The sequence below is a fragment of the Suncus etruscus genome, chromosome 16 (genome assembly GCF_024139225.1).
Source record: "Suncus etruscus isolate mSunEtr1 chromosome 16, mSunEtr1.pri.cur, whole genome shotgun sequence".
Lineage (NCBI taxonomy): Eukaryota > Metazoa > Chordata > Mammalia > Eulipotyphla > Soricidae > Suncus > Suncus etruscus.
The window spans coordinates 73,924,931-73,937,149 of record NC_064863.1 but is presented as its reverse complement, the minus strand read 5'-3'; the positions used below and the strand labels follow the sequence as shown (position 1 = coordinate 73,937,149).

The 12,219-nt window shown below is 45.9% G+C and overlaps 1 protein-coding gene across 1 annotated transcript; it reads left to right on the top strand.

Moving 5' to 3' along the window:
• The first annotated feature begins 345 nt into the window (after positions 1–345).
• On the top strand, positions 346–5,810 carry NKX6-1 (NK6 homeobox 1). The gene is made up of 3 exons (XM_049790279.1): positions 346–1,024; positions 2,546–2,718; positions 5,523–5,810. The coding sequence occupies exons 1-3, from the start codon at positions 346–348 to the stop codon at positions 5,775–5,777; spliced, it is 1,107 nt and encodes a 368-aa protein (XP_049646236.1). The 3' UTR covers positions 5,778–5,810.
• The last annotated feature ends 6,409 nt before the right edge of the window (positions 5,811–12,219 follow it).

Genomic DNA, 12,219 nt, shown 5'->3' with positions numbered 1-12,219 from the left:
CACTTGTCCTGGAAAAAGTGTCTCTCCGGCGGCTCTGAACTTTGCTGGCCAAACTCACCGCGGCCTGCCAGCGTTGGAAACAAACGGCTTCGCTTCTTTGCTGACTTGGAGGCGATGAGAAGCGGCGCGCTCTGAGCTGCAAGGGGCCAGGGCGTGCCAAGAAGAGTCCAGATTGCAAGAATCGCAGGCCCGGCTCGGGAGAACCTTTCCAGAACTGGGTTTGGACCTTGTGGCCGCAACTCCCAGCCCCGGGGTTGAGCCGAGCGAGAGAACGACTGAGTCCCCGCAGGGGTCAGCCAGCAGCCGGCGGGCTCAGCAACCCCGCGGGCTCGGCCGGGTCCTGGGATGTTAGCGGTGGGGGCGATGGAGGGCACCCGGCAGAGCGCGTTCCTGCTCAGCAGCCCGCCCCTGGCCGCCCTGCACAGCATGGCCGAGATGAAGACCCCGCTGTACCCCGCCGCCTACGCCCCGCTGCCCGCCGGGCCCCCGTCTTCTTCGTCCTCGTCGTCCTCCTCGTCGTCGCCCTCCCCGCCGCTGGGCACCCACAACCCGGCCGGCTTGAAGCCCCCCGCCGCAGCAGCCGGGGGGCTCTCGTCCCTGAGCAGCCCCCCGCAGCAGCTCTCCGCCGCCACCCCGCACGGCATCAACGACATCCTGAGCCGGCCCTCGATGCCCCTGGCCTCGGGCGCCGCCTTGCCCTCCGCCTCGCCCTCCGGCTCGTCCTCCTCGTCCTCCTCCTCGTCCTCCTCCGCTTCCTCGGCATCGGCGGCCGCGGCCGCAGCTGCAGCAGCCGCGGCCGCCGCTTCGTCCCCCGCGGGGTTGCTGGCCGGCCTGCCCCGCTTCAGTAGCCTCAGCCCGCCGCCGCCGCCCCCGGGGCTCTACTTCAGCCCCAGCGCCGCCGCCGTGGCCGCCGTGGGCCGCTACCCCAAGCCGCTGGCCGAGCTGCCCGGGCGGACGCCCATCTTCTGGCCGGGCGTGATGCAGAGCCCGCCCTGGAGGGACGCGCGCCTGGCCTGCTCCCCGCGTGAGTACCGTTCGCTTGGCTCGCGGGGCCCGGGCCCCCCGCACGCCTGCAGGGCACTTTCCCCCTTCTCCGGGCTTTGCCAGGAGCCTGGCAGCGCCCGGAGGCCGCCGGAAGGCTGAGCCAGGGCCGAGGGATTGCCCAAGAGCTGGCCAACACTTCTCCAAACGAAAGACGCACGGGTCCGCTCTTGGCACCACGCGCGGTGGGGCTTGGGTCGCATCTTAGGCTGCTTGTGGGCATCCCTAATACAGTTCAAATGTACTGCCTGACGGGGCTCAAAGTGGAGGGGAGCAGAGAAAGTCCAGATTCCCAGGCAGAACCTCCTAGGCAGACTCCAGCCTATATAGATAGGCACCGGGCTCCGCCCTTGCTAACCTTCCTGGCTCACTCGCAGCCAGCTGTTGGGGACGGGCAGTGGCGATCGCTGATCGCTCCCAGCCCTAAGTAGATAACAGGTGCTTGCTTGCCAAGCACCCAGAGTGTCCCCTTCTTTCCTCTTCCACTGAGCTACTCGGTTCCCTCGGCCCCAGGGCGCATTCTAGTTCTGGGTGCCAACAGAGGAGCGCGGAGTCCGCTTGGGCTGGTGCAGCGCACGGAGCTAGCTGCCCCACTGCTGGCCCTCCAGGTACCAGACTTCTAGTATCAGAAAGAACTGGAGAAAGATGGGTGCGAGGCTACAAGAGTCAGGGGGGAACTGCGACACCCCTCTGCGACACCTGGCTACAGACCCGCTGAGTGACCCAGGTCTCTAATCGGGGTCGTTAGTCCGTGCGTGAAGGGCTCAAACTTAAAAGCTGGCATTTGGCGACCTAGCCTGGGCTCCTTTTCTCGCCCAGTTTTGGCTTTATTAAAGTCCCAGGAGTTTCCCCAAAATCTCAGGACTTTTCCGAGTATCTAAGCCACAATAGCTAAGGAGGGTTGACAGAGCCCCAGATCTGGAGGTTCCCCAGGAGACTAGGAAGGTGGCCCGGGTGATGGCGGGGGGGAGAGGGGATGGCAGAATTCATTTTAAAGAGCTTGTGGAGAGGGGGACGCCAAGAAAGGCGGCATCCCCTCGCCCTTGGCTACTTGGGCATTTGATTTGAGGGCGACTGATTGAAGTATTCCAAAAAAACAAGGCTCCCTTTGTGGAGCGCAGACCGGCTAGAAAAGCTCTCGAGGCGGTATAAAAAGAACGCGTTTATCCTCCAGCAAAAGCTGAAGTGAACTTTTGGATCTTTTCCGGTTCTTTGCAATTTAACGGACCTAGTAATCAAAGTCTGCAAACTTTGGCAATATGCTCCAGGCTGTCAGACATTGGCGCTGAAGATTATTTTACTGTTGTTCTAGACATCCAAGTCTTTTTAAAACAGGTGAGAGCAAAAACGCATAGAGGGATGCACCTTATCGTTGAAAACACTGTGGTGCTCCGCTCGGAGTAAGCTTTCCATTCTCTCCAAAACAGTCTCCCCTTACTTCATTTCCAGGAGAGCCTCTTCTAACCGGTTGTCTCCCCCGAACCCCTGTGTTTTTGTCTCACAGATCAAGGATCCATTTTGTTGGACAAAGACGGAAAGAGAAAGCACACGAGACCCACCTTCTCGGGTCAGCAGATCTTCGCCCTGGAAAAGACGTTTGAACAAACGAAGTATTTGGCGGGGCCGGAGAGGGCTCGCTTGGCCTATTCGCTAGGGATGACGGAGAGTCAGGTCAAGGTAAGTGGACTTTACAGACCTCTACCCTTAGGCCCTCTTCTCCACCTCCGTGCGAGGGCGCGCGTGAGCGCGCACACACACACACACACACACACACACACACACACACACACACACAACACAACCAAGCAATCTGTCGCTTGGGGGTAGAGAAAAGTGATGGTAGGGGTTTGAGGAGCCTGGGAAGATGAGATCAGCAAAGAGGGTGGGGGGTAGGAGTAGTTGTAACAAAAGCCCAGGGGTCTCGGGGCGACAAACTGTTGATGAACAAAAGAAATCAACCCCCCGCCTTTGAAATTAGGTTAATCTAGATAGCATCATGTGTTGGGGGAACTCGCTATTATTAGAGAAGAAAAGCACTACGGCAAAAACCGCCCTGAGACTAGATGAGGCCTCTTAGATAGCTTCTATTTATTCTACGTGTAAAGAGATTCAAGCTTTTGTTTGTCAATTCAGCCTTTTCCTGTTCTATGATTTCTGTTGTTGATTAGTATTATAGCAACTACCAAATTAACTTTCAGGTTATGAAAAGTACAGATTCCCAGGGACTGCTTTTATGCTTAGCTGAAAATAATCATTTGGGAGTGGCCATTTCCCAAATGAAATAGCAAATTATTTTCGTATTGGGAAATTGAAATCCTTTTAAGATAAATGTATTAACATATGCAGGATGTTTACTATTTATGACAACGCTTTCTAATTCAAATGTCACTTGACTTGTAGTTGTTTTTTACAATATATTTCCAAGCAAAGTTTTGAGGTCCTAAAAAAATGAAAAGAATTCCATCAGCTAGGGATATTAAATCTAATAGTTTTTTTTATAGTTCCAGTATTCTTTTGTTCTTCAATTTATTATATTTGAGTTAGTGTGACTGTTCTCAGTTATGCTGTGTTCTTTAAATTAAGTGGGATAGTATATGCTGGTGACAAGGTATAAACTTTGAAATATGCATTGCAGAAGTGATTTGTTTTGGGGCCGGAGAGATAGCATGGAGGTAAGGCGTTTGCCTTTCATGCAGGAGGTCATCAGTTCGAACCCCGGCGTCCCATATGGTCCCCCGTGCCTGCCAGGAGCAATTTCTGAGCCTGGAGCCAGGAATAGCCTGAGCACTGCCGGGTGTGACCCAAAAACCACAAAAAAAAAAAAAAAAAAAAAAAAAAGAAGTGATTTGTTTTGTGATTGTGGGTTAAAATAAAATTTGCAATGGTTAGTACAGAGTCTGCTGCAATTAGCTGCAATTTTCATTTGTTGCTGTAGCTATGTGTGCCTAGAAATGAATTATAGATGGAGAATAAAAAGAAAAAAACATTTCTATCAATTTAGATTTTCTAAATAAAATGTAAAGTTTATGACAAAGCGGGCCGGAGAGATAGCACAGCGGCGTTTGCCTTGCAAGCAGCCGATCCAGGACCAAAGGTGGTTGGTTCGAATCCCGGTGTCCCATATGGTCCCCCGTGCCTGCCAGGAGCTACTTCTGAGCAGACAGCCAGGAGTAACCCCTGAGCATCTCCGGGTGTGGCCCAAAAGCCAAAAAAAAAAAAAAAAGCTTATGACAAAGCAGGGGAGAAACAGAGAGATGATAATTTAATATTTGAGGAAATAGATTATTTCTGTTGACATAGTTTTAAATGTATATTATATCTGCTGTGAAATCATAAATAGGCTTACAATCTACATTAACATGAAAGTCTTGGAGAGAAACAGTATCAAGTATATGAAATAGTGGATATGCTAATACTGAAAATTAATGTAGTCGCCAGAATTTCACTTAAAATGATTTCTAATAAAAATGCTAGCCAAGACTTTCTCTAATATTATGAAAAAAAATGCTGCAAGGAAGAGCTTCTGCATAGAGCAAGGATGAGAGAAATGTCTATGGATTTTGATTACACTTTAATGTTTTTATGTATTTGTTGGAAATTTGAACATGAGGTTTCTTTTTTAGCCTTTATTTTTCTATTCTTTTCTGAATTCACTGTATACTACAGTGTACACGGGAAGGGAGCGTTTACCTCCTTGTTTGTATGTGTTCAGTTTTCGAATGAATCCGACAGACAGACATCTGAAGGTGAAAACGCAAAGTTAATTGCTCTGTTAAATGTTGTGCAGGGCCTGGAGAGATAGCACAGCGGTGTTTGCCTTGCAAGCAGCCGATCCAGGACCAAAGGTGGTTGGTTCGAATCCCGGTGTCCCATATGGTACCCGGTGCCTGCCAGGAGCTATTTCTGAGCAGACAGCCAGGAGTAACCCCTGAGCAATGCCGGGTGTGGCCCAAAAACCAAAATAAATAAATAAATAAATAAATAAATAAATAAATAAATAAAAATAAATGTTGTGCAGCCTACAAATCCCACTTTAGCAAGTACACTTTCATCAGTGGTTTGAAATTCCTTCATCCAAGGCAGCAATTAACCAAAGGGGGAAAAATTCCAATGGTTTTGTGGACACTTTTGAAGGGGGTCATTTATTTATTAATTTATGCCTTTATGCTTTTATTTTACAAACTAGGAAGCAGGAACGCGGACTCAGTTTTTGGGAAACTTTTTTTTTTTTTTTTGCCTCCTAAGTTTTGTTTTGTTTTGTTTTGTTTCCCCCCTGGGACACCCCTCACTGACAACCTGAGAACTTTTGTGTCCCCATCGCTATGGCAACTGCAGTTTGTTGGTGCCCTTTCCACGGGGGGGGGGGGACGACCTGGGGGTGCTGGAATACCGACTCTGCTAGTCGTGGGAGTCTGCCGGTGGGCTCTCTCCGCTGACTGTCCCCCCTCTTTCCCCTCTCTGGTCCCTTCCATCCCCCCCAGGTCTGGTTCCAGAACCGCCGGACCAAGTGGAGAAAGAAGCACGCGGCCGAGATGGCCACCGCCAAGAAGAAGCAGGACTCGGAGACCGAGCGGCTCAAGGGGGCGTCGGAGAACGAGGAGGACGACGACGACTACAACAAGCCCCTGGACCCCAACTCGGACGACGAGAAGATCACGCAGCTGCTCAAGAAGCACAAGTCGGGCGGCGGCAGCGCGCTGCTGCTGCACGCGGCCGAGACCGACGCCTCGTCGTGAGCCCCGCTGCCGGACAAGGCCAAGGACTCCGGCGAGTTTTGCAGCCCAGAGTCGGGGTGCGGGGCGGGGCGGGCGGGGCGGGAGCGGGTCCGAGCCGCGTCCTTGGGGCGCCCGGCTTGGCCCACTGGGTCTCCCCCAGCGTCCCAGCGGGAGGACCCGCGCCTCCTCCCACCCGATCCCGCCTCTGTCCCCCGCGCGCGCGGGGACCCGGGTCGGAGCACCTGCGCGCCCGGGGCCGGGGACCTCGGAGCCCCGCTGGCGGGCGGCAGCTGCGGGGACCAGGGGGGACGCAGTTCTTCTCCCCATCCCTGCACAAACTGCTGTGCCCATTCGAGTGACCTGTTGAAGGCGCTTTGTAAATAAACCGTGAGTCACACTGACTAGACGTTACTTTATTGTGAATATTCAAAAAGGAAAAAAAAAATGAAAAGAAAAAGAAAACAAAACAAAACAAAACAAAAAAGGCTTTCTTCCCCCGAATTTGGTATCCAAGAAAAAAAAAAAAAAGCAAAAAGGACGGACCTGTTTCTTCCAGGCTTAAGAGCGATTCCCTTTTACTGTTGAACTTGGATTGAGAAGCTTCCAGAATGCGACCCCGCTTCTCCCCGCCGCAGCCCTGGGGTGGGATTTGGTCGGACCCCAGGTGTCCCCGCGTCCAGGTGTGTCCCCCACCCTGGCCCTGAGCCCCAACTGGCGGGGTCAAGGACCCCGGCATCCCGGGAAGGCCTCGCCCTGCCTCTCTGCTTCCTTTGGAAATTGCACAGTCGTTTGTTGCTATTTATTAGTGATTTCAAGAAAAGTATTCGGGGGCGGGAGGGCTACAATAGCTTGTATTTAATTTAACTCTTTTCTGAGAAAAAGAAAACAGAAAAACACAACAAAAACCCTGCGTGTTGAAGTAGATGGTGGGAATTGTTACAACTGCTCCGGATCAGAAATCTTAAAACTCAGTTGATGTAATTGAATTTGAAGTGTTTTTTTTTTTTTTTTTGTATCATAAGAATACTATAGACAATGTAAATGGTATTTCTTTTCTTTTTTTAAAGCGAATAACGGTGATCTATTAGCTTCTTTAACCTTTTTAATTTATATAAGGAATTCGGTTTGTAAAGAGAAGCAAACTCCTTTGCAAGACCAGTTACATGTAATGCACTTTCTGTTTCGAAGGATAAATCAAATTAAAAAACAGTTGGAAGATGTCTGTTGCCTTGAATGAAAAGAGTACAGGTCAGATTAAAGCAGAGACCTCAGATAAAAGAAAAAAAAACCACAAAAATGATATATATATATACACACACATACAGTTATATATATATATCAATATATATATATATATATATATATATATATATTGAAAGGTGAAATTACTTTTCCTTCATCCTCTGTCCCTCAAGAGTGGGGCAATAGCTTTCAATGTTCCTGATTTGGGAAGATTTAAACAACAAAAGCAAAAACAAAAACAACTGTGGGTTTCATAAGAGTTTTGTCTGGACAGCTGCATCTGAGGTATGTTTGAAATATGTGTTGTCATATTTTTCACTTAAGGAGCCATTTTCTCCATGAGGAAATCCCCTAGGTATCTGGGGAAGATTTCCTTTCCTTATATCCGGGAAGTGATCTTCCAGGAGCCTGGGGCCAACTTTCCAGAAGCAGAGCACTCCTGTTGGATGCTGTCCTTACAACCCTGGGCCTCTCCGCCAACTCTCAGCTTCTAAGAATACAAAAGTTGGTAGCAAGACAAGAATTCTGAGTTTGTTAAATGCCATAGGAAAGAAGTGTGAATAGCTAGAAAGCTACTATTAACTGATGAGAAAAACTTCAGACTCAAGGGAACCATGTTCTAACCTCTTCCATCGAATTTACAAAAAAATGTTGCAGTCTCTGGGAGAGGACTCTTTCACTGCTTTCGGATCTTTTTTGTTTCCAGACACTAGGTTATAGGCTCAGTGAAATACAGCTATCCCTTTAGTATTTCAGGTTAATGAGCTTGTGTTAAAAGAGCAAAAAATCAATAGAATTTAGTAGATTCTTAGACTAGTGTTGGGTAAAGAAGAGTGTTGGAAAAAAACAAAGCAAACCAGTACAAAAATTGGAATCGAAATCCCCAGAAGAATAGAATCATTGTAGAATACAGTCCTGATGGCCTGGTTTAATGAAAAGAAATAATATGAACTTGCCCTTTTTATTTGTGTAGTTTGTGAAGTTCACAATAAGTTTCAGGCTTCTGGATATTTATGTTCATAGATACACTGAGGTGTAATTTAAATCCTAACACAAACATCTTTCAGCTCTTCTTTCTTCTTTCCTCTTTTTTTCTGCCTTCCCCCCTTTTCTTGTCCCTTTTTCTTTCTTCTCCCTCTCTTTTCTTGGTCTTGGTCTCTCTATCTCTTTTTTAACAAAGAATCTGCAGAGGTATTTTAAGTCTTTTATCTTTAAAGTCATTGTCTATAAGCAACAAGTGAAACTTATAGTCAATTGAATTATTTTTTTACCTTTACCTAATTTGATTTGAAAATTCAGTTTTTCAGTTCTTCTTTCTAAGAAACAAAACTGGACAAATAATTAGAAATGCTAGTTCTGGAGGACATAAGAACTACAATAAATATTAGTAGGGGCTTTTGAGATAGTACAGTCAGTAAAGAACTTTGCTTTCAAGTGGCTGAGGGAGTATATCCCCAAGCACTACCAGGAGTGGTCCCTAAGCACAGATCAGGAATAAGCCAATTTGAGTACAGCCAGTTATGTTCCCCCAATCCTAAATGAAGTGGGTAGAATGATAATATTTGTTAGAAAAGTAGGGAGGTACCTTTCCTAAATTATTTAGAAAGGCCTCCCTCTCAGTTGTTCATCTTTTAGAGAACCCCCCAAATGTGAGAGTTGATCTGACTCCTTCCCAGCTTGTTCCTTCTACAAAGAGGTTGACAGTTCTGTACCTTCCATCACTGAATGGGCTGTTGGGGCAGCAGCAAGAGTTTCCAGGGCCAGCTTTCTTCACCTTTTTTTCCGTTGTCTGAAGTGCTCAGTTGAGGTTTCCAGTTAATTTACTTCTATCCACAGTTCCAGCTGGCCAGTAGTTGCAACTGACTCCATAAAATTTGGAGAGAAGATAAAGAGAGTGGGAGATGCCTGGCTTGGGCATCATTTCTCCTTATAGGTTAGGATTAATTTCACATATGGATGTGCAATGAAGACATTTTTCATCATGGGGAAGCTGAGGAAACTCCAGCTTAAGCAAGGGAGAGTAAGAATCTGGTCTTATTCTTTTTGTTTTGCCTCAGCTCCAAGTTTGTATACGTTTAATCAAATATAAGTATCTGATTAAGGTTGCCAACCAGTGGTTAATGCTAAAGGATCATGAATTAAAGAGAAGTGGCAGCAAATTAAATTAAAATCATCATTTGATATATGTGTGTATTGTGAAATGATTATCCCCATAAGTTTAGCTCATCATCCACAATCTCACAATTTTTATTTCCTGTAATGAAATTATTAGCTATTTTCAGATATGCAGTGCAGTGTGGTACTCTATTGTCCATGCTGTATCTTATACCGCCAGAGGCTTTGTACCCTATTAGGTCACCCATCCTCTCTAATGACCACTGATTTTAAAAAGGCAGCCAGTGAAATGCCAACATAGAAAATAATAGGAGAAATGTTAGTGTGTGTGTGTATATGTGTGTAGGTGGTGATTGCTTTTTTCACTTGGGGGTGGGGAGGCATGTATGTTTCTTATCTAAAAAGAGAGAAGTGGCTGGTGGGAGAAATGGTAGAAGGAAAAGACCCAGAAGGAAAAAGTCCTTGCTGGAATCTCTCAGATTTTCCACCAGCTGTCACAATTCACAGCTTTTGCTCAGTTAGCTTTCCAGACCCCAAGTCCAAGCTCAGTTCCCTTAATTAGTGATTAACCTCCTCTTTGGTTCACATTTAGAAGATTCTGTAACTGAAGGCTTGGCACCTTCTTTCCCAGAATCTGTCATTATACTGAGTCACTTTCCAAGCCTGAGAACATGTTAATCTCCTTCCTTTCTTTACTTGAGAGAGGAAGGAAAAGAGTGGGAGAGGGTGATATCACTCATTCTTCTCTGGAAAGATGTGTATTTTCTTAGACTATGAGTAGAGGCAGTTTGGACCAAAGGCTAGTTGCTTTAAGAAATATACTCAGTAACCCGAGTCTAATTTGAAACCTTTCATAGTCTGTTAATAAGGGCCAATTGAGCACTTATTATAATGACCAGTCAACTTGTGTAACTCCACACTGATTATGTCCTTTAAGCTGGTCAACAATACTAGGTCTCTCTCTCTCTCTCTCTCTCTCTCTCTCTCTCTCTCTCTCTCTCTCTCTCTCTCTCCACAGACACTCACATATAGTAGAGGTGAAATTATTATTCAACAAGAGACCTCCTAGTGCTGAATAGCATAAAGCGACCCTTTTACTGTTCATTGACAGTAGTACCATGTAATAACAAAAGATATACTTTCTAAATTTCATCTAGAAATTATAGTTCAAGCTCATTTGAATGGTTTATAATGCTCTAAATTTCCCCCGGCATTGTTGCATATAGATATTTGCAAAAATGTTCTCCTGTCTCCTCAGCACATTTTGAAAAACAACCAATTCCTCCATATTTACTCTTTTCTTAATAGGAAAGTGTGTATGGTGCTCTGAAGCATTTAGAATGAAAGCTTCATGTTTAAATACATTCTTTGTAATTTAGTACTATTTGGTGTATGTGTATATGTGAGTGGTGTGGGTGGGCTGGGGCGAGGGAACTTGGGCCACACACACCCAACAATGCTCAGGGACTGTTTTCTGCTCAGAAGTGACCCCTGGTGGTGCTTGAGGGGTCTCTATGTGGTACTGGGGATACAATGTGAGTAAACACTTTAACCTCTATACTATTTCTCCATCTCTATTTAGTTCTCTCAGAAGCAATGCTCTGTCCAGAGTCACTCCCAGTGATGCTGGGAGCATTCAGTGCTGAAGCCTTTGTCTATGTCTGAGCTGCTCTGGGCCTTTGATGCCTGGAAACATCCTAGGTAATCAATCTAGCAGTGCTTGAAGAGCCTGGAGGGCCACACTCAGCTTCCAGAGATACACCGAGGATGTTTGGAGGTTCTGGTGTTTAAATTCAGGTCTGGACATTGCAAAGCATTGTGCTCTTGTGTACTGAGCCATCTCCCTAACCCCCTTATTTAGCTCTTCCTCTTTTTTATTTATAAAAAAGCTCTGAATTAACAGTATAACCAGACACACTTTGCTGTAAATCTTGAGGAGGGAGTTCAGAAAGACTGTGATAGATGATATAAAAGGGATTATTTTTCTGAACACTTGGCTTTTAGCATTTCATAGATTAGCTTTTGTTGCTTCACAGATTTGAATGTTTACCCAAGTACCTTTATTTTTCAGTCTTTCTCTTTGACCCAGTTACTCTAAAGATATGTTTAGATGTCAGTTATTTTCTGACCTGACTTTTCCTTTGAATACCACACAGAAAGACTTTTACAGAAGTAAAATATCAAAGTAGAAACTGTGATGTGTAATACTTAACAGAGCCTGCTCAGAATTCCAAACTATAATACTTCACGAGTGCTTCTGTTTATACATATGACTAAATATAAAGCCCCCTAAATTAATGTATATGTTAACTCACATATTGAATAATAAGAGCTAGTTTGGATAGTACAAAATATTAAATTGAAGTACAAAAATGGATTCCACATCATTCTACGAAGAATATTTGCTACACAATTAAATAGGTGGATATTAATTTTTTTATAGAAGAACCCTCTACTTTGGCAAAGACAAAGCAACACTAAGGTGATGATAACCTATATACATGTTTAACAGATATGTCAAATAGAAGAGGAAAACTGGCTGCCTCAATAATATAGTTTAGGGGGCTGGAGAGATAGTACAGTGGGTAATGAGCTTGCCTTGCATATGTCTGAACCAGGTTTGATCTCTGGCATCTCATATGGGTCACCAAGCACCACCAGAATTCATTACTAAATGTAGAGCCAGGAGTTACCCCCTGAACATTGCCAGATGTGCCCCCCAAACAAAGAAAAATAATAATGAAGTTTTATTTGGGGGAAGTATAAAAATTAACAAAATCCAACAGTTATCAGGAAGCTTGTGTGTGTGTTTGTGTGTGTGGTTTTGGGTCACACCCAGCAGCAGTCAGGGATTACTCCTGGCTCTGCACTCAGAAATTTCTCCTGGCACATGCAGGGGACTACATGAGATGCTGAGGATGGAACCTAGGTCAGCTGTGTGCAAGGCAAATGCCCTATTCGCTGTGCTATCATTCTGGCCCCATGCATCAGGAAGTTGCTTGGGACAAATTTGCTTGTACGAATCCCAATTAGGCTTGGTTGATTAAAAAAAAGTGTAGGCTAGAACAAGAGTATAGTAGGTAGGGTATTTGCATATGGCTGACTC